Source organism: Crocodylus porosus, unplaced genomic scaffold, assembly GCF_001723895.1.
Source record: "Crocodylus porosus isolate Cpor-Errol unplaced genomic scaffold, CroPor_comp1, whole genome shotgun sequence".
Lineage (NCBI taxonomy): Eukaryota > Metazoa > Chordata > Crocodylia > Crocodylidae > Crocodylus > Crocodylus porosus.
Window position 1 is genome coordinate 2118115 of NW_017728909.1, and position 23148 is coordinate 2141262.

Consider the following 23148-nt stretch of genomic DNA (forward strand, 5'->3'; position numbering starts at 1 on the left):
CCCCTGGGTTGCTGCTCAAGCAGGGATCCCCTCTCCCCCCACCTCCCAGAGCATGGATCCCAGCCCCAGAAACCCTAGGCATGTGGTATGCTACCTAATGCTGAGAGGCGTTTGTGGGTGGGTCTCCAATTTCACTGGGACAGGCAGACAGAACAGTATCAATGTCCGCTTAGGGCTTTTTGGAGCTAATCAACAAGTCAGTTGGTAATGTCCCACTAGTTCCTTCTTTGGCAAAAAGCTGTTTAAGAAGATCTTGAACTGATGAGACACCTTTGTTTTGTTGATGGGCTGATAAACGCTGTGTTATCAGGCCCCTACTGACTCCCTCACCTGTCTGGTCTGCAAACAGTATGAAGAAGCAGGGAGAGGGAGATTGTAAAGCTCAGTATGATCAACAGAAGTACACACTGTATGCCCCTCTTTGCCTTAGCGTGCTAGCCTGGGGCTGGGGTCTGGCAACAATCCCACACCTTGAGCAGCAAGTAGGGAAAAGCCTGGGACAGTGTAGGGAGAGTGGGGATCTACACCCCTCCCTAATCAGAGCATCTTGCCAGGGCCTGGCCACCACCCCCCGTCCCCCAGCTCTGCGCTATGGAAGGGAAGGGAGGGCTGCTTTGGCACCCACCAGCTTCTAACTTGAGCCACTGCAAGCATGTGTCTGCATTTCTTCAGTCCACAGGGAATGACTGTACAGTTGCAAACTGGTTCAACCTAGGCAGGTTAGACTAACCTGCAAAGATTGAATCAATTCCGGCTCAGGCTTTTTGAATGTCTGTTCCTAGCCTTTGAGACAGGGAAATATCTGTACATGCTAGGTGATGCTGTATGCACAGTATGGTATCAGTCAGTGCAGTCAGAGGTGGGCTGGTGAGTGGGCACTAGGACCCAGCTGGCTCTGCCGCTTTTCACCCTATCACCTATGTTGGGAATAGTGCCTACCACCAGCATGAGGAAAAGCGCCCACCACTGATGCTTTTCCCTGCACCCACTGGAGAAAAGAGGTGGCAACAGGTACTTTCTCTCTGCTGGCAGCAAGCGCTTTCCCCATGCTGGTGGCAGGGAAAAGCACCCACTGCTGGTATGGGGAAAAAGTGTCTGCAATTGGTGCTTTCCCCTGTGCTATGGGTAAAGTGACTGTTGCTGAGTCCCCATGTCCATGAACTGGATCAAAAGGCTTCATCACAGATTGCTGACCCTTGGGTTAGAACATTTTCAGAAGCATACCCTGCCCATCCAGTCCCATTCCAGTTAGGAGCCAGTAAAGTCATCATTGGAGTATGCCCTGCTGCACTCAAGCTCCATGTCCAAATATTTGATGTGAATAGTTTTAAAACCAACAAATGTCACAAAGAACAAACTTAATATTAGATGCTTTCTAGACCAGCATTTCTCAACCCAAAAGTGAATCGCAGTAGTATATAAAATGGTTGCGAACAAACTTTAAAAGTGGATCCTCTCCTTTAAAGGAGAAAAATATGGGAATCTGTGGCTTTTCCCTTGCAGGCTGGCAGAGCTCCAGCCTGCCAGGGGCTGCTTAGGGCTTCCCATGCCCTCCACCCCCTGCCCCACACACTGGGGAGGTGGTGCTTGGGGATAGGGGGCAGCAGATTAGGAGTGAGGGGCACTGGGTCAGGACTGGCCATTTGCGTTTATAAATGGGTCCTGGTACAAAAAAGGTTGAGAGCCACTGCTCTAGACTACATTAAGTGAGACTTCTGAAAAGGGGGCATAAGTCATGGCCAGAGAAAAGTAACATCTGAGGGAATTTCACAGATGATTTGAGGACTAAGGGAGCTTTTACTGGTAAAGCAAATGAGATCAATCATTTCTGCTAGTTAACTGAAAGAACATACAAGAAGGGCTGACAAAAGGAAACCTCTCTATCAAAACATAACACAGACAAGGAAAACTTATGGGACTTAACAACATAGAGGCCATGAAAGAGTCACCCTAAGTTAGATGGGATGGGGAAGTACTGTTCATACTTCATGGAATGTTTTATATCCCGTGAAGAAATCTGATTCAGAGACTCTTTTGCTTACTTGAATGTGACTAACTTCAGAAGTTACAATCCATACTTTCAGAATACCAGTCACTGAAACTGCCACAACAGTATCCTCTGGGGAAAAAGTACAATAAAATGAAAGAGTTTGTATTGTATTAACATTATACATTTGTAAAAAAAATATGCTAAAGTTAGGACAATACTAAAGTTTATTAATAGATTCACAGAGTATTTCTTCCATATTCAGGTGATTATTTTAGAATTATCAAACCACAAGCACAGAAAACAATACAGTAATTTCACTTTAAAAAAAACAAAATATACATACAATCATTGCATACTTATAAAGCATACTGGAAAGGAAAGAAGATCAAGAAGTGGTTCGTTCTGTCCTAAACCCTACATACACACCAAGTTCATAATGGCTGTGTCAGACACCATCCTTAATGGCTCATGCAGATAACAAAAAATACATTACGAGAAGCTCCACAGCATCCCAATAAGCTTTTTCAACCCAGAGCACAGAATCCTGTCAAATTATCAACTACAATCTTTTAAACTGCACCACCACTCCTAGAAGCAATTATGGGAAAGGATGTAAGGCTAATGTCTAATGTAAGACTAAGCAGTAACTCACATTCTGCAGATACTCAAAATGAAAAAGCCTCAGTTTTATAGACTGCTAAGCCTGTGCCTTTCACCAACTTTGTATTCGCTCACTCCCTCTTGCTCAGAGGATAACAAAAGATTTCTGTTTTAAAAAGAAGTAGATCTTGATGTTCTAAACAAACTGGGGGGCAGCAGGAGGGAGGGGAGAAGCAGGCGTTTTCCTTCCTCAGGAAAAAAAAAAAAGTTACCTTGTGTTCTGTGGGACCTAATAATACTCATAGAGCTGATCCAGTCAGGAGAAATCTTTGACACTAAAGAATATAGGACCTCAAGGCTGGTAGCATCCACAACAAGAATTTCTGGATAATGCCCATGGCATAGCAGCCTCCCTTCACGTTGGGTCCCAACTGTAAACTGATAGAACTGTGTTATTAAGAAGAGAACGCATAGTTAGATGCCACATAGGACACGAGCAAGTGCATTTTGTGTATATTTTCTTAAGTGAAATTCCTAATAAACTGATCACTTAGCAAAGACCAGCTAGATGGCTATACATCTTTATTTCTTTTGAAACTGTTTCTTCCTCTACCCTAGTATGAATTGTGGTACAACATCACATTTAAAAAAAAAAAAAAGAAGTGACTGACAAAATAGTATAACTGAATCATTTTTACAGTCCAGCTGATCCCCGTGAAAAACAGTGCTGCTTACCTGATAAAATAAAACATTATCTCAAAAGCCAAACTAACTGCACCTATTTCAAGCTCTAAGGTATTTAATGATGCAGAAATAAAATGCAAGGTATGTATTTGTGCCATTCAGTAGTTTCTGAACTGGAATTCATTGAATGTATGAAATGAAGAGTGAAATGATTGCTCTAACATACAAATACAATCTAAAAATCTCTCAAACATTTTAGCTCTTATGTAAATGAAGTACTAACCTGTATGCCAGTGTGTGTGCAGGCTAATTTAGTAAATTCTATGCATCTCCCATCATTCACATCCCAGAGACACATCTCCCTAAAATACAACAGGCAATTAACTCCAGTTCTACCCAGACATGTCATTTCTCTACAGACTTGCAAATTAAAACGTTATTTTGGTTGGTGGGAAAAAGGAAGTGTCATCCCAAATGTTTAGTTTGAATAAATTATCTTCCTTTAAAATTTCCCTCCCATTCTTAGGGACTTTTTTCAATCCATAATCATCCGCAAGCCTGTTTCTTCAACAAACCTTGAACAGCTCCCACTGTGAGAAGCAGGAGCAGGCGGGGGGCTTTTCCCCGCTGCTGCAGTCCTTCCCAACCCAAGTTTTCCCCAGACAGGGATCATCCCGGTCTTGGGAAGGCACAAACAGCAAGGGAGGGAGAAGGGTGGGGTTCCAAACTAAATATCTGCTTCCCCTCCCAGAACCCACTAGACCTGCACATTTGTACACAGCCTAGGCTATAACTGAGGAAGTTGAGATGTAAAACAATTTCTACTTTAATCCATTCTCAGTACTGAGGTCTGTGCTAAAGTAAACATTAAAAAAAAATTTAAGAACTTGTTTTTATAATAACTTGTTTCTGTGCTCAAAGAAACCTAAGGATGAATTATGCAAAATTCCCTCAAGAATAGACAGCTGCTCCTGTCGAAAGGACCTTTGTAAAAGCCTTTCAGGCAGATGAAAACTAACTGGAAGATAGCTCAAAGAGAGACGGTGACTGTTTCTTGTGAGTCTTGAGGGATTTTGGTGGGAACAAGAGATGAGAAAATATAAATCCTCATAGTCAAATCCTTAATGGTCAAAAAAAGCCATATTGTGCTGTTATAACTAAGACAAACAAACAACTAAACTTGATATTTTCTATGAACACTGACCAAAAATAGTAGGATACTTAAATGAGTAGGGTCCCCTTTTTGATCCTAACAGACTTAAGTGGGTTGAAGCTGACACATTTGGGTGGGTTGACGCTAGTGCCTCAAAGCCAGGTCCAATGTAGTGGGCCTTGGCAAGCCAGCCTAGTGAGATTAAAGGGACAGAGGCGGAGTAGGCTGAGGCCCCAGAGATAACATCCATGCGACTTCTAAGAGGCGTGGGGCATGGTGCAGGGAAGGTTTGTAGCCACACAATTAGCCCATAAGACTTGAGGTGTCCTGTGAGGTACTGTCTTGGAGTGGGCCCCAGCAAGGGGACAGAGGACCAGTGTGGCCTAGTGGGGTTCAGAGGGACTGAGGCTTCACAAAGGCTTGTGGGCAGCCTCCCTATTTATTATTTCTACCAAGAAGGCATAGCAGGCAAGATAAGAAGGTGCCCCTAGGGCAGAGCTGGTACAGTCACAAAGCACCAGGGGATATCACAGCCACCCTTGGGATCCTGACCTGTTACATTAAGCTACTCTTTTATCTGTTACCTAAGTCAGAAGCCAAAAAATTGAACGCATTTTAACTATTTCTATAGTACAGTATTTTTTCTTAATTTCTAGAAAGTTTACCAACTTAAAATCTAGGACTAAAGTAGTTCAAATACAGGAAATGCATTTTACTAGTATATCACTTGTTTTTGAGGTATACAATGTTTTTTCTTTCCAGTTGCTATACCATGATTTCTTTTAAATTGGTGCATTGCTTACACTACATGGCAAATTTTCAGCTTGCCACCACTGAATTTAATCACATGACTAGAAATTCCTTTAATATCAACAGGATTTGTGAGATTAAATCCTTCACATTTTGATGACAAATTATCCCTGTTAGCTAGAAATAAATTTACTTTAACTTTATATCTGAAGTATCAGTTCCCATAATAGACAAGAAAAGCTTCAATAGTGAATGAATGTGAAATTAGTAGCAAATATAAATAAGACGATAAACTTAAGAAAATAAATGGAAAATACATATTTGTCAGCAGAAGATGAACCCCAAAACTCTATATTGGAACTTCATCCTGGTCATATTGAACCCACTGAGAGTGTCACCATTGACAAGAAGAGGGAAGATGAGTAAAACAGCTTCCTCTTGATAACTCTGATTTCAAGTGGTCTCCCAAAAAATCAATGAATAGATGCTATACAATGAAAGTTAGATTTGGTTACGTTGCAAAGAAAAAGCAGCAGCCACTAAAATAGGTAAAGGTGACTGCTGGCAAAAAAGTTCAAGAATCAAGTTCTCAGACTGGCTCAGAATAGTATAAATCAGGTTGGACAACAGACTGGATAAGGGGTCAGCAATCTACGGTCTTACTGGTACAGGGCAAACTGGTGGCACAGAACTGTGCTGTGCCACCCATCCCCTCTGTTGAGCCTGCTGCTCCATACCCTTTTGCATACCCTTGCTGCACAGGGTTTAGAGATCAATGGCAAATGTAAACTTGGGCAACTGGCTGCTCCAGAAAAGAAGAGACCTGTGGCCTTCAGAGAAGGATTGGGTTGCAATGTGGTAGGCCACATGGGCAAAACACTGCTGACCCCTGACCAGATAAAGACACTACAAGAAACAAACCTACAATGGAAAAAGATGACCTACTGTCAGTGACCTGATCTCTCTCCCATCTCCAATTTCCATTAGTTTTTAATCAATCAATCAGAAAAGGAAAAAAACAAACAACAACAACAAAACCTCACCCGCTTTCAGATGCACTCACTATATACTGTTTTTCACTGGAGGCAGAGGCCTTGGACAAACAAGTAATTGAAGCTGTGTGACCAAACAACAGAGCTCTGGGATTAATCTGCAATCAGAAACATAAAGTATACAGTAAGCAGAGTGTATGTACTAACAAAGCACTTAATCGCTTAACCAGAAAAAAAAAGGTTTCCAAAGGTTTAAATAAATATTACATTAGACACACATATTTGTAGCACATGTATGGAAACAATATTTTAAAAGAGAATTACACTAGGAGTTAACTATGTGAAATGCTGGTCTGTTATGCAAGAGAACCAGTTTCCAACAGGGGCTGGATCAAAGGTACATGTGAAAGCTTTTACTCAACTTGTTCTGCCAACATTTTGGATCACTCCCATATTTGTATATATCAAAAGGACGGATCATGCTGTATTGCTATAAGGATTAATGCATTACTTATTAAATCAAGTCAGCATATGACTCTCTCCAAAATGAGTTTTAAAGATTAAACAAAGAAAAGCTAGATCACAATTTATGAAAGACCATCCTTTGTTCATGCCCTGTAGTTATCATTTCCTTTGATAAACTACACCTCTCCGCAGTGCTTTTTTATCATAGGCACTTGCATAGCATATATGATTTCTGAGGCATGGGTGCAGAAAGCAAATCCCTCTGAGTTTGGGAACTGCATGTATGCAGTATAGTTTGCCTAATGTATGGTACTGCTTTTGTTAAAAAAATCATACTACTTTTCTCCTTCATAGTTTGGGACTTTCTGCATGCAAATAAACCACTATAAAAAACCATAGGAGCCGATTTAGGATAGACACTTGCAGCTTTCAGTTGAAAGCCAGAAATGGAAATATGCAAGCAAGCAATCTCGTTGTAAGCAAACTGGTAGCCATCTTTCCAAGTCAGTTTCTATGGAAACTGACACCAAACAATAAAAACACCAAAGTATTTTTAAAAACTTTAACACAGGTTCCTGAAATCAGGTGCTCATTTTTACTGGTGGCTACTGTTGGTTTGAAAGAAACATAAGCCTATGGCTCTGGTGCCTAGAAACATCATGAGAAGAAGGAAAATAATGACTTTAAAAATTAATTACCCTTGCTAAATTAAATTAGCTCATGTAGAAAAAGGACTGGAAAAGCAACTGAAAGAACTGAGAACAGCTATAGTTGAGGCCAGTATTTGCTTGTTCCAAAAAGTGACTAAAGGAGAAGGGAAAATGCTTCTCTCATCCATACCTACACATTGATAGTTCACATCAAATTGATCTAGCAGTTCTCTCCAAAACCTAAGACCAGGAAATGAGTGATTGCAACATGTCATATTTCAGCTAGTTTCAACAATTTTCCATGTTACAATTTTGTACTTGAACTGTTCCTACAATGACAACATGTAAAATGGTGATATTCAAAGTCTTAATTCTGATTGCGAGGCATGAAATTAAAAAGCATGAAATTATACAATGAGTAAACTTAGTTTTGTTTTGCTCTGTTCTATTTAATGTTTAAAAAAAGCTTGGAACTTAAGGTAACTTCGTTAAAAACACTACAATGTAAATTAAGTTGGCTACTGGGGTACTTATGACAGCCTAAACCTACTGTATCATGGTGAACTGTTCATAATGCAAAGCATTTTGGGGGAAAAAGGAAAGAGGGTAGAGATGAAAGAGCAAATGTGAAGGATAAAGTTATTAATCAGAACTTCTGATGCACACAGTTTCAACTCACCTCCAGATTTAATGAAAGGTCCCAGAGACATATCTGTCCATCATGGCATCCTGTGACAATCATTGACACATCATCCATTAACAGAAGGGTTGATATGCAGTGCGTTGGTGCTTTGCGACCCCAAAGAACTATAGGTAGAACAAGGCTATTTCCTGCCATTTTGCTTTCACACCTGTAAATTTCATCAAGATCATAAATATCAAAGATAAGGTTTCATACAATTGTGTCATTTGTTTTTAGGTTGCAACTGCTTAGCCCGATATTCAAAAGTCACCTTGCAATTTAAACCAGAAGAACCCCAAACCATAAATAAATTACCTGTGCTCCTCTGTAATTCTCAGTTTTAAGAACTGAAGAAACTAGAACGGAGACAGGGTTCATTCATTTACTAGTGTCATTTCCTCTACCTGTCTCAACTGCATTTTCCATTATTTCTAGAGATTGTAAAATAAAATTCTGAGATAGGCAAGTATAGCCTGGGTCTCACAGCCCCCAACACCAGCATATAAAACTACCATACCCCTGGAAGGCATCAAGTTAAGAATTAACTGCTCTCTTGTTGTTTAGTCAGTGGCTTTCTCAATTTTCTACCCATGCTGGCATAACAGGTCGTGTACATGACCTCTCCTGTAAAAGAGATGGGAACATGAAGCAATTTTTAGCACTACTTCATAAGAAGGTTACAGGAGTTTTTCCATAAGGAAGACAGTAAAAATAGTAGTTATATCAAAGTGTAGTTTAACACTACAAATACTTTCTTATTCAGACTTGTTCCTTAGTATGCAACTGAGAGTATAATTATGGTCATATTTTTTCTGTAAAATCCTTACTGTTTTTTTTACTCATGTTATTCTTGCAATTCTAACAAAGCTATTAGAGAATGGAATGGATTCTGGTTTGCACATCTTTAACATAATGTTTAACCAACTTCTAATTGAAGGCCCAGTTCTTCTCCTATTAAGTGTTGTACGCTTGTAACCCAGGGGAAAATTTTACCCTTGGAACTTCATTGATGATACTGAAACATAAATTGTAAGGTGACTTTTGAATATCAGCTAACCCCAACCCCAGCTGACTGTTGGCTGATTGTGAGTTGGACTCAATTTTGTGAGGTCCCTTCCAGCCCCCAATGTCTATACACCAGAAATAACTGTCACACATTTGCCTAATTTTAAGCTATGGACAAGCATTATATCTCTAGCACTGAATATGCCCTTTTAGGGGCACAAGAGAGAAAGTACAGGTATTCAAGTGGCTCATGATGAGAAAAATGTGACAACTCCAACCAGAAAACATTAGCCATTTATTTCTCCAGAGACAGAAAAAAAAAACTTTCTAGCACCGTGTGCAACCCCTATATACTTTCAATGTATATGATAAGGATCCCTAGGACCACATGTATCACAGGCCACTCACAGATGTTCCTTAAAGGCATGATGGGATCTGATCTATGATCACAATCGCAACTCCTGATTGATTTGAGCGTGTAGCCAGTTATTATTTAAGGCATATTAACCTATTAATCATATCTTAACTGTAATGTGTATCGGGGCCCTGGAGTCCCCCACTCTCCTCTCCCTACTCTGAGGGGGAGGGAGTGAGAGCTCTGCCCAGTATCATGCTGACAGGGATTCCCACCACTGCTGTCCCCTGCCTGGTCCTGCCAATCAACTTATCAGTATGCCCAGACAGGGGAGCTCTGTTAGGCTGAATTCTCAGCACTGTAATTGAATGCCTGTCCATACCCATAACAGTAATACAAGTATGGTACAAACTAAGGTCTCTGAGTTTGCATGGCCAACAGTTAAAAGTCTATCTATAAAAACTTGGCATTACAGGTTTCCAGTCATTTTTCAAAACAGAATCACACTTGCAAAAGAACACATAATAAGGAACTACTATTTGGGCACAGCTACACATTGTTGTATGGTGCCTTTCTTACTGCACCATCATGTTACTTAATGGCTGTGCACAGTTATTTTTGGCCACTAAGTTGCCGTAGCAATGCACTATAACAAGGGAGTATGTTGCTATGGAAATGTAGTGGTGGCATCGCGGTTTTTGCCAATGGATGCTACAGCACCATAGCATCTTGTGTTGATGCGCCTCTTGTGTCTTAATTAAATTAGATTAGTCTGGGTCCATAATGATGCACTATGATCCCATCATTACTACCGACCTACTATTGCAGATACTACCTAACACCCATTTACTTTTGTGTGCCTTAAATTTAGTATTTCATTAATGTGCTATATACAAGGAGACACATCATCTGAACAAATCTTAAGCTTGTATAAATCAATGACTTCTTGGTGGTGGGAAGAAAATACCATGCATTCTAAAACACGTTTAGCACACTTAACCAACAATTACTTTTAGCCTTAATATTGCTACACATTTGCTCATCACTTTGAAGTGTTTATAATCACACACTTGAAATCAGTCATAGTTAAATCAGGCTTAAGCCGAGTTTGTCAATTTCTTTCCAGTTCCATGGAGAGCAAAGGATTGATGTAAACAGAAGCTATCTGAACTGTATATCTCCCCTTTGGCATGGAACATGTTTAGACCAATCAAGCATGAAGTCTGCACAGAGTAAAAGTAAACAATAAATACGAGGTTTGTGGGTTTTTTTAAACTAGAGAGAGTACACAAGAGTCATTCTAGTTCCTAATATTTTCTTCAAATTGTTAAATTGTAATAAGTATAAAATATACAGGCAAAGAAAAAGTCTGTCAAGAATGACTGACTTTTCTTATCCATTTCATTTTAGGGCCAGATTCAGCGTCTCAACACTACGCTGTATTTCAGTTTAAACTGTAACACCTTTACTAGAGCATTTAGTGGGAAAAGATGGGGAAAAAGGCTGAGAAAAAGGAACTGCCTGTTGTGTTTGGAATCACCAACTTGCCAGAAGCAACCCTTGGATAGCAATCATCCTTCCTCAAAAGCTTCAGTTTTCTACATTATGATGCTTGCATCACAGAACTGGTTAAAGCATGGGTGACCAAGATATCTGGCCACAGGTCAGATAAAGCCTGTGGAGCCATGTCATCTGGCCCGTGGGACTGCCCACAGGTCTGAAAATGTGGTAGTGGGAGAGCAGCAGCAGCATTAATTGCTATGGACCATCCCTGTGCCACTAATCTGACCCACAGGGCCAGATAAATTGGGCATCACTGTGTTAAGCCAAGAAACATTACAAAGCTCATCTCATTTATTAAACTTAGCTAAAAATAAGCATTCTTTAGGATGTGTTTTAGTACCTGCCGTCTCATTTATGGTGAAAATAACAGAGCACATGGCTAGAGATATACAACATTATAAGATTTATAAATGAATGATGGGCTGTAAGAGAACTTTCAGATATACATAAATAGAGGAAAAAGAACAGCATGAAACTTCTAAAGGGCAAATCAAATCTACCAAGTGGCAAACTTCTGTGAAGTCTAAAGCAACATAAGGAGTCATTAACTGTGAAACAGGCTTTTTTGATGGGCTGTTTCTTGTATATGATTAGACTAAACCATAGTTCTTTAAAAAAGGTAATGAACAAAGATAATGCAAAACCAACTTAAAAGTATAATTATACATTAGAATGAGTTTCTATAGCAATATACCTGATTAATTTTATCCTGCCTGGCTAGTCAGAGCTACTACATCATAATGTAATTTATATATATGAAAAAAAAAACAAACAAACCCTAAATCCTCCAGCAGTTTTCCTGGTAACTAATAAAAAGCAATATTGAAAAAATATCCATGAGAGAACAAGTTAATCTGAACCACTTTAATTAACAAAACAGGTTTTCAAAGCAATATGAATAAGAGAATTGCAACAAATCACAACGCAGACGTAAACATAAGTGACTTGTATATTGGTGGAACGATTACAAAAAAAAACACTGCAGTTAATAGGATTTTCTCTATAAAAGCTAATATTTATACCAAATATAACCAATAGCCACATATATACAACTTAAAATCAGCAACAGAAGAGGAAAAACTTCCTCATCAGGACTTACTGCAGTCCTACAATATTTGAGCTATAGTTTCACCTTCCTAAAGAGCTCTCTGCCTCCCAGGAAGTCAATCCTTTACCCCAACCAATTCTAAAAAAAAAAGGGAATTAAAAAACTCAGCTGGTGCTAGTCATGAGACCAGGTTTCTACCCATACACCCTCATACATACAAACATAGATGCCCTTGTCTTTTCACTCACTTCTATGATTAGCCAGAACACTAACTCAGAAACCATACTAAAACTCTTGATTTCATGATAATTATCCAAAAGTTTCTGTATTGTTTGTGCAACTCAGTAAGTGGTACCTCACTGAAAATAATCTAGCTGCTTACAATTTTGAAGAAAAAAATGGACATGGTAATCCCCCAATAGATAAAAGACACTGATAATCCTAAAAGGATAGAACATTATTTTCCATAATGTACAGTATACATGCCCTTATATTTCCTTAAAGCCCAAGAAACAGATAGCAGAGTCTATATTTGCAGTAAGTCAGCCTTTAAGTTATCTCCTAGTATCACAGCATTTTTAAGGTAATGCAGAAGTCTCTTTATTAAAGCACGGGACTTAGATTTTCTTCATTGCAAATTTTTTTGTGTAAACTAAATGTTTTAAATCAGCTATTTCTATAAACTTAGGAAAAAAGAACCTCATGACATTTAAGTAAAAGTTAGGTAACAGCCATAAGATTTAGGGGAAAGTAATATTTACAACCTATGAACAGTGTAACACATTCAAACTTAAACCTATTTATCTGAAAAGAAGAAATTAAACATGAACAGCCAGTAAAACTTCACACACTTCTACAAAAAAGAATAACAACATTTTAAAGCTTTGCACCTAAACACAGAACAAATACACTCAAAATCCCAATGTTAAGTTGTTTACAAAAGAGAGGAATTAATCTTCATAGCTACCTGTTTTCTTCCAGTTTTTTATTACGGTATCTCAATAACTTCATTAAGAACTTTGTTTTCAAAAAACACCACGAAGTCATGTTAACTGATGATGAAAATGAGCTAAAACAGAGGATGGCTTCTCTAGTATTAACAAATACCAAATACATCACATGTAAGACAACCTCCTTTAACACTAGTAAGCAATCAATATTTTTTTTTACATCAGTGATGACAAACTACTGTAAACAGATAAATGTTGCACCTAACAAATACTCAAAAAGCAGAAGGGAAATGAATTCCACAGTGCAACATGACATTTTAATTATCTGTATCTTTTTCATGAAGGACTTTGACAATTTTTGAAGGACCTGGAACGTGGCATTGAAATTAAAAGTCCAAAACTGGACTCCAAATCTCCCATTCTAATACTTGTACCTCCTCTATCTCCAGCTGGAGAGTTCAGTTTTTAAACACAGCTCCAAAACTGCCAGTGGTACCTAACTACTAGAAGAAGGAGAAATCAAGATAAAAGTCTTAAGGAAAAACAATGATTGTTTGAATATACCAAAACAACTTCAAAACCAGTGCAGTCTGTATTTACTTCCCCCCCCCATTCAAACTTCTCTTGCTCCCTCCCAGAATCTCTGGATACTTCAATGTCTGCAAAACACACTGTGCCAGGAAATTGGACAGCAGCATTAGGCCTTTGCAAATATATTCAACTATTCTTTATTCTAGATCTCCTGTACAACCTTGACTCACAATTCTAACACAGATCCTTGGAAACAAAATTCTTCTCTTCCAGACTGAGGGAGGTAAGGAGCCCGTGGTCTCGGAGTTGCCCTGCCCCGGCGTTGTCAGGCAAGCCCGCCAGGCGCAGACTCAACACACCGGGCGGAAACTCACCTCTTTCAGGTCCCCAGAAGAGAGAAGGCCCGGAACGGACGGCGGCTGCATAAAGGAGGCATCAGAGCCGGATAAGGCAGCGGCGGGACCGGAAGGACAGGACAGAGGAGCTGCCGCCAGAGAGAGCTCCCGGATGCAGAAGCGAGCCGCCCGTGGAGGCTGCAGGACCTTCTGGGGCAAGGGCAAGCCCCAGCGGGGTTGGTGAGTCGAGGGAATTGGCTGGACGTAGCTCCGGACTGCTTAAGGCCGCCGGGAGCAGCTGGCGCCGGCAGAGGGCCGGATACCGTATAAACTGTAAGAGGGGAGCACTACCGGTGCTCCAGCAGCATAGGATGGCATTGCCCTGAGGATCCTTAATCAGGGCGGAGGAGTGCCCGGAAGGGAACGAAGGGGGGGGGTCTTAACCCCGCATTACCCAGGGGAACGTTGGCACGCCTGCTGGGAGGAGGCAGACTCCCCGCAAAGGGGGAATCCCTGGTAGTGACTGTCAAGGTAATCTGCTTCTACTAAGCGGAGGCTTGGACTGGCATCTTGACGTGACCAGCCTAGACAGGCGGTCACGTAACCGGAGGACCGGGTGAGGGTGTAGGGGAGGAGGAGCCCTCAGAAACGCAGGACCCTGCATGTGCAGCGAGTCCCAGTCCTGGACTGACACGCGCCGAACAGTCGAACTGAACCGGAACCATCAAAGTCGTGGCAGGCGAGTCAGCGGCGCGTGAGAGTCCAAGAATGACTGCTGCAGGCAGGAGGCGGTCCCCGAGTGGGGGAGGAGGGTCAGCGACCCACAGCGGTTCACCACCCCCCCACACACAGACCAAATGTAGTATCTTTAAGGGCATGTGAGGGAGTGATTTAAGACCTGGTAATTTCTCCTTCTGTTCCCAACCCAATAAATATATCCCCAGTCACCCCTTGTATCTCTGTTCCTGTGGTCCAACATACATCCTGCATCCCACATTCCTCTGCTATGGAGTAAGTTCAAAACACCTGCTGGATCTGAACATCCTGATGGTTAGTTTTTTGCACAATTCAAAACATTAGCTCCCAATTATGTAAGTAACTGTGTATTGAGCAATTATATCCATGACCTTAACAAATATGTATAAAACTTTGCACGGAGCCTTGTGGTGAAAACCGTAACTGTTCCACATGGGGTATGCAAAGAAGTGCATGTGCAAAACAGCTAAATTTCAAGAAAATAGCACTTTAAGGTGCAGGGGCAGTGGGAGGTTGAGAGGGTTGGCAAAAGTCAATAAATGTTTCCTTTAAAAACAAAACAAAAGCTATAGAAAATCCACTTGCTATCTTAAGTGATATTGTGCCAAATTAGAAAATTAAAAGATATTCATTAATAAAGTGTAAAATACAGAAACTTCAGTGTTGGTTTACTTCAAATGCCAATCTCTATCCCATCTTAACAGCTATGGAAGTCTTCAAAATGTGCTAAAATATTTTACATGCTGGCAGCAGCAATTCCTCAATACAAGGATGACAGTCTTCCAGTAAATAGGTAAGTTATTGGCGAGTCCACAGATGATCAAGACCAATCTGAGAGCTGCATGTTCAAATGAAGAAATGGCAAATAGTTCCAGGAGGAAGGAATATCGTAGATTCTGGTGATGTTGGGTCACAGCTCTTTCCCTTTGGATAGCCGAGACACACAGTGAAGTAAGTTTGCTTAAAATGATCAATACCTTGTTGAACATCATGGTGCCAGTGGGAATGGTTTAGTGCTCAAGTTTCCCCAAGCACTGATGTTAATATTGCATTTCGTCAGACTGGCCTTCAATATGTCCTTGAGTCTCTTCTTTTTCACCACCTCTAGTGGTAACCACCAGTCAGTTAGGAATATAGGACACATTTTGGAAGCTGGTTGTCAAACATCATTATGACGTGTCCTGTCAAAAGCAGCTGGCACCATATAGCCATGGCTTCAATGCTGGTGGTGTTTGCCTGAGCCAGAATACTGGCTTTGGTTTTTCTGTCCTTCCAATTGATATGGAGGATTTTCCGGAGAGGTCATCAATGGTAATGTTCCAAGGCTTTCAGATGTTTCTGGTATGTTGTTCACATTTTACATCAATACAAAATAGGGACAATAACCTGATAAATGAAAAGTTTGGGTCCTGAGGTCATGATCATTTAAGACATGACTAGAGAGCTGTCCAAAGGCAGCACTGGCAGATTTTAGTTATTGTTGAATATCCTCTTCAGCATTCACTTTTTGAGACAGTTAGAGAAAATCCTCTAAATAATCTGGAGGCTGACTCCAGATGGAAGTTCTCTATCAGCATACATACTTAACAGATGTTTCACTTCTGTTTTCTATACTAAAGAAAACTTCAAGAGTATCCCTTCTACACATCAACATGCACAAAAATAGTTATTAGAAGGACACATTAGGTGAAAATGGTACTTTAATATGTGTCCAAAAGTGTCATGTGATTTTATTAAGTAAATTCAATGTTTTTTAGAACATTTTTAGTACACATTCTACAATGGAGGGAAAAAAATTAAAACAACTTTTTTTTTTAATGTTAAAAATTAAACAAGGATTAAGGATTAAGAATAATATTCTGGTAAATTATTTCAAATGAATCTACTTTACCAATTATAGGTGGGTTGAAGGAAGGGGAAGGGTGTTTGTAAGGATATAAACTGATCATGAATAAAATGTATTCATGGAAATTAGAAGATTTCCAGCCAAAGGCCTCAGATTCTGGAACAGCTTTCCAATAGTAAGCATGCATGCACACACACACCCCTTAACTAGTTTTAAGATGGATCTTGATATATTTATCAGTATTTATATAGTTTAGTGGCCTGAATTATCCACCAACTTGACTCAGCAACCCAAGACAACCCAAACAGTCTCATGTCCCTTGAAGACGCTTTCATGGGAATGTTGCAAGGTATTGCAGACTGCAAATTAATAATAAAATCAAAGCAATAATGTAAAGATCTATAAGGCTTTGCAAATAATACCTTCAGACAAAAAAAGTCCTCCTCTTACAACAGCTAGCCTCAGATTAAGGATTATTGCTACCTTGTTGCCGAATTTCTAGACCCATGGGGAACCCCCTGGGTTAGACAGTATGGCCCTCCACAGAGTCAGGGCATCAATCCAGGTGCACAAGGCAGGGCAGGATCGAGGCAGTACAAAGCTTGCAGATGAGTCCACGAATGGCACAGAGCCAGTCCGCCCTGTTTGAGAGTTCAAAAAGTTACGTACCACTGAGCTAAGCAATCAAAGAGGGTATCCATGTTAACATATACATTCTGGATCCATCCCTGATAAACATCATGCCACTAAAAAGAAAGTAATCAGCCACTAACAAAACATGAAAATCTGTGCTCTAGAATCCAAGATTAGAAGCTATCTTTAACCCTGTTTTTATAAGCATGCACACTTACAAAATGATGCTTGGGATCAGCACTGATTATTTCTAAATCAACTACAGCAGCTATAAAGTGAACCATTATAAATCTACTTGCATGTTTAAAAAAACAAAGAAAAGAAAAGATTGTCAAGTACCATATGCTATCGCAAAATAAGCCAGAAGGGCTAGAAATAATCATTACACTGCCTGTGAGTTTAATCCTTTTCTATTTAAAAGCTTTGATATCATTTTCCTATGTTTTCACAAAATTTAAATCAAATGGTTTATACAAGGTCCCACACCAATACAGAGGGGATTGTAATCCATGACATCAGCACAAATCTAACTGAAGTATGGCATTTTAAGGTAAAAAAGACTTATTTATGTAATTTTCCATTATTAGAGCATTTTGGATGAAAATTTCAGTGAGATTTGCAGATGTTAATTAAGCCTTACTACAGAGTTCCTAACAGCATCTTAATGAGGATGATCACGCATTTATTGTAAAATATTTTCCATTTGATCGTGCTTTCCATTTGAGGTATTCTATCCATTCAAAGAACTCTACACACATTTAGGTGGAATGTTCTATTGAGGTACACAGCTATCACCCCCTGAAGGCTGGCAAAGGTAAAGTACATGGGATTAAGTAATTTGCACAAGGTTACAAAGAAATGTGTGGCAATTAGATATAGAAACCAGGTGACCTAACTCCAAGACCTGTGCTGTAACCACTAGATGATGCTTTTTAACAATGCTATGTGTCCAACACAAAATCAGTAAAGTCATTATAAGAATGGATTTGCATTCAGGAGTACATAACATAAATGCAACAAAAGCAGTAAATCAGTGTTTGTGGTTTTCAAATCTACCATTACAATGAAACAAATACATTGAAAAAGCAGGAGTCATGGAAATCCTTACAGCAAGTGCAGCTCTAGAGTTTATATTCTGCATTATACAAAGTTTACAAAAAGATTTTCAGGAGAGTCCTTTAATTCCGACAGACACCACTAATTCTTACTATGACGTGGGTGGACATCTGGTAAGGGTAGAACCAGATCCTACCAACCAGAGGATGACAACTATACAATTGTATTTTTCCCTCACTTCATTGTACTGAATTGCAAAGAATATATAAACTGTCCGAATACTACTTTCGGTTGTACTTAAAAACAGGTATATTCAATATGAACTGCAAAAGCATGAAACATCTGTGCATTTTTGATGCAACTTTTCTAGAAAGGCAACTTTAAGGAGTAACAGGTAAAGCGAGCCCCAATTCTAAGAACACAATTAATCCCGACATTGACAAATTCACTTTTTCATTTTGCTTTACTGTGCTGGCATCAGAGGCCACTACTTACACACTGTAAGTCAGCAGGCAGGCCTAGCAAATAGATATGTAGACTGGCATGTTTTAATGAGACTGTCACCCATATACACATACATGCCCAGATGCAACTGATTGATGAGTGTAATTGACAGCAAAGCTGGGGAGAGACAAACAGCCTAGACTAAAATAAAGGCAGAACAGGTTAGGAATTACTTAGAAAAACTACATGTTTTCAAGTCAGCAGGGCTGGATGAGATGTGCTGAAAGAAGGTATTGAAGGAATTGACTCAGGTAATTTCAGAGTCATCAGCTATCCTCTTTCATGACTCGTAGAAGTAGGGTGACATCCCAGACAACTGGAAAAGGATAAATATAATGCCCTTCTTTAAGAAAGGAAAGGAGGAGGATCTTGGAAACTACATATCGGTCATCCTGATCTCTACACCTGGACAGATCATAGAACAGGCGCTCAAGGAATCCACTATGAAACACCAGAGAAGAACAATGTGATCAGGAACAGCTGGCAAGAATTCACCAAGAGCAAGTCATGCCTCACCAACCTGATTTCCTTCTATAAGGTGACACGGTTCTGTGGATGGGGGGCAGGATGTGACACCTGAAATATAGGTACAGGCTTTTGACATGGTCTCCCACAACTTTTTCATTAATAAGCTATGGAAATAGAGACTGGATGAAAGTACTGTAAGGTGGATACATAACTGGCTGGATCATTGTACTCAGCAAGTAGTCATCAATGACTCAATTTCTAGTTGGGAAGAAGTATCAAATGGGGTTCCCCAGGGGCCTGTCCTGGGTCCGGTATTGCTTATCATCTGCATTAATGATTTGGATGATGGGATCGAGTGCACAATTACAAAATTTGCAGATGACACCAAGTTGGAACTGCAGATAGTCCGTAGGGCAGAACTAGGATCCAGATTAACTTAGATAGACTGGAGAAACAGTCAATCAGATGAGATTCATCAGGGACATATGCAAAGTTGTGCACTTGGGACATAATAATTGCATGACGAGTACAGACTGGGGAATGATTGGCTAGGCTGCAGTACTGTAGATGAGATAGCACGTGCCCCACTCACCCACTCTAACAGGGCCAACAGTGGCACCTGCAGGAGCTCACCAGCTCCAGACCCATCAATAGTGTTGCCCGCAGGAGCAGGCCAGCTCCGGCCCCACCGCCGCCTATGGGAGCTCACTAGCTCCAGTCCTGCCGCTGATGCTGGCAGCAGCACCTGTGTGCGCCCCCCCAGACTTGGGAGGCATCAGTCGCCCATGAAATTGAGTACTCTATATACAGCTGTGAGTACAGTATAGGGTAAGAGTTGCACAAGTACATTAATTTTCTAACCATTATAAAAATGATAGTCTGAAAGATCCAAAGAATGTGAATAAAACAGGTTAATAAGCATGTGAAAAGTTTAGCTGCCTCATACTAACGAGGTCATTTCATTCCACTTGCCTTCAACCTAAGCTTCCATTCTTAAAGACTTGCAGATATTTAGTGTTATGCATGGCATATAATGAATAGGTTCAGTGTGATTATATATTTGCAGTATAAGGTTTTAATTTTTTTTAATAAGAATCTGTGCAAAATAGCTGCAAACTTATCTTAGGCAACTGAACAGACATTAATGCTGTATGCGCAACGTTCATTTATTTTATCGTCACCTTGTCGTTTTAATTTTTCCATCTCATCCTTGTTCATCTGCCTGTCTTCTACCTGTTGCATCTTAAATTTATGTTTAACTACCTACAATTTGAACTGTTTTTTTTGTTTGTACTGTACCTGGCACCATGGTGACCCTCATCCTTGATTTAGCCCTTACATGCTACTAGAATGTAAATGATAAATACGCTTAGAAAGGTTTGGCAATAGCATTCTGATACATCCCAAATAAATAATCATAAATAGGCAGATCTCCTAGGAAAAAAAGACCTTAATCACATGAAGAATATTCATAAAAATAAAGTACCAGCTGAGACAGAACACTTTAACTTAAAGATAAAATTATAGGAAGTATGAAAGACCAATTCAACACAGATGCATAGCACACACACATGTATTTTTAAACATGCTGAAAAAACTCAGTGTTTGCCATTTAAAGAGAAGATTATTTCCAACCCCTCTCATTTTATTAAATATTTTTAGGATTGATTTTATACAGGTTTGAAAAACCTCTCAATTCTGTAATACAAAAACACTTTAAGGAAGCATTTTGATGAAACATTAAAAAACTCCAACTTCTACCTTCCTCATTCGAGTTATCATAACAACTGAAGAACAAAAGTTATTCAAGAATGATAAAATAGTCCAAATTTAGGCCTCTTGGCTAAAATAATCTATTACTCAAGAAAAAATTACATAAAACAAGAAAGACCATATGATGATGATGACTTTCCTTATAAAACTCACAGAAGTTCCCTTAATGCGGTTATTTCCAAAGCTGCCAGTTTCTTAGCAAACTTCCCTTTACCAGAGCAAAAAGTGCACCAATTTGTCCTCTGTCGCTAACTGAATGTTATACATATTAGACCGCAAACAATATGAAGATGACAATTACCACTTCGCTTTCGGCAACTGAAGGAAAATGAAGGGGAATATCCTTCTGTTCCTGAGGAATATTTGAAGCTATTACAATTATCACCAAACAGAAGGTGTTATTTCAATCAGTTTACTGAATTCATTAAGTGTCTATCCTAGATACAGCCTCCACTGATGTAGCTAAGCATGAGGAGTCCTACGGTCTTCAGTGAGCTTTTCTACCTGCATCATGTTAAGTGTGTATGAGTGAGAAAGATCAGTTCCTAAGTCTATAAAAAGTATCCTCAACCATCACCCTCTCACTCATGTTACCAGGCTTTCTGTCCTAACACAGTGGAAATTCCTCTCACTAGGAACACTTTCTAAAAGATGCAAATAGTTTTAAAGCTGCAATGAAGAACCAAATAAGGCAAAAATGAATACCTATGCAGGGTGTTCCTGTGTGGTTAGACACACTGACTTTAATAACACCAAAGGTTTACATAACATTTTACGTACAAGTTGTCTAGTTTTTCACTATAAGCCACCCTGAGCCTTTTTGGGGGAAGATGGCATATAAATCAAATAAGTAAGTAACTGGGAAACATCAGTAATGAAATCCTGAAGTCAGAAGGAAGAGAAATAATTTCCCAGCTAGTATGAAGTCATGTCTAAAAGTTAGCAATCTTTCTACCCTACCAAATCACAGCGCCTTTCCGTCAGATGAGCAAAAAGTGTCATCACATTGGCATAATCTGGATCTCTATCTTGAGTACTCAATCTTCTTTTAGGCAAGAGGCTTCCCTCAGAAAACGTCAGCTCTTTGCTTTTACCATTTTTTTTTGAGTACAGCAAAAAACAACTAAGGTTTCTCTTGCAGAAAACTCAGGAGACACAGGTTGGGACATTGCTGACAATAGGGTGGCCCTCTGAGGGCTCCTCTTGCAAACCACATGTGGGTATTTGCACTTCTAATGGCACTGATGTTATGCACCTGCCTGGTGACACCCTGAAAAGGATGTTGGAGCATCACAATCTGCCAAGTGCCCAGAAGCCAGCCCAACCCCGCACCAATGTCACAGTTATGACCCCCCTGCAGGGCTGGCAGCCTACGCAGAAGAGGTGCTCAGCTTCCTTAAGAGATTAAAATAATTTCCACTCCCTAATGCTGCGGTACCTCGTGTCCCAAAACCCCTCCCGAGGAACTGCGGCCACCACCTGCTCCAAGGAAGTCCCGCTTTCAAGAAATGCCTGCTCAGAGACCCCCGTCAAGGGCTATGTCCCCCTGCGACAGAGCAAGGGGGCTGCATCCATACTCATCTGACCATCCTTTCCTGGCCCCAAATCCAATGCTGAGCAGAGCAGCCCCTCCAGGATCCTCCAGCTTTTAGTCCCAGTGACACCCCAAAGCCCCCTGCCTCCGAGGGAGGCTTCAAACCGAGAAAGGGGGCAGCCAGCAGGGCCCAGAGATGCCTCTGCTTGCACACAGCGGTGCAGCCCCTTCCCCCCAGCCCCGGCCGCCTGCAGGGGCGGGTAGAGCGGGTAGAGCCGGGGCCCCGCACCCGCGGGCCCAAGAGAGCTGACAACAGCCTGGCGCCCACCCCCACCTCCACGGGGCTGCTTTCAAGCCCACGGGGCAGCAGGCCGCGCCCCCCCCGCTGCGCTCACTCACCGGGGACCGCAACCCGGAGCCGCTGCAGCGAAGTAGCTGACCGGCCAGCGGCCGCGACTCCCACAGATAGTGTCGCAAAACCGCCGTGACTGACGGCAGGCGGGGGGGGTGGTAACCAGGGAGACCGGGGAGGTGGAAGCGCCCCGCCCCGCCTGGGGAGTGGAGGGGGGGCGGGGCTTGCAGGGTCTCCCGCCTTCCCTAACATAGGTTAAAAGGCATCCATGCCCAGACGGGGCGAGGGAAGAGTGGGTTGAGAGGTAGGAGTTATAAAAAGATTGACGAGGTGGTGTGAGGAAAGCTGGTGCTTCATAGTTCAGCCTCAGCTCAGCTAGAGCTCTGGCTCTGGCCCTGCTTTTATACCCAGTATCTAGGATGCAGGGTATTTTGAAAGGGTATTGCCCTGCTTGTGAAGTGTGTGTCAAATGT

General features: G+C 40.8%; 1 protein-coding gene across 4 annotated transcripts in view; it reads right to left on the bottom strand.

The window, feature by feature from the left end:
- The window catches only part of WDR7 (WD repeat domain 7), a 299401-nt gene extending 276578 nt beyond the window's left edge, over nucleotides 1-22823 (bottom strand). For 2 of the 4 annotated variants that reach the window (XM_019531750.1, XM_019531754.1), the window contains exons 1-6: nucleotides 22723-22823; nucleotides 7964-8135; nucleotides 6221-6327; nucleotides 3558-3636; nucleotides 2863-3037; nucleotides 2043-2119 (exon numbers count right to left, since the gene is read on the bottom strand). In XM_019531750.1, coding sequence (XP_019387295.1) covers nucleotides 2043-2119; nucleotides 2863-3037; nucleotides 3558-3636; nucleotides 6221-6327; nucleotides 7964-8122 — 597 coding nt within the window. In that variant the 5' untranslated portion in view covers nucleotides 8123-8135; nucleotides 22723-22823. Of the gene's footprint in view, nucleotides 1-2042; nucleotides 2120-2862; nucleotides 3038-3557; nucleotides 3637-6220; nucleotides 6328-7963; nucleotides 8136-8370; nucleotides 8441-22722 lie in introns of those variants that run through there. The other 2 variants (XM_019531753.1, XM_019531752.1) reach the window with 2 other exon arrangements.
- Nucleotides 22824-23148: the final 325 nt, after the last annotated feature.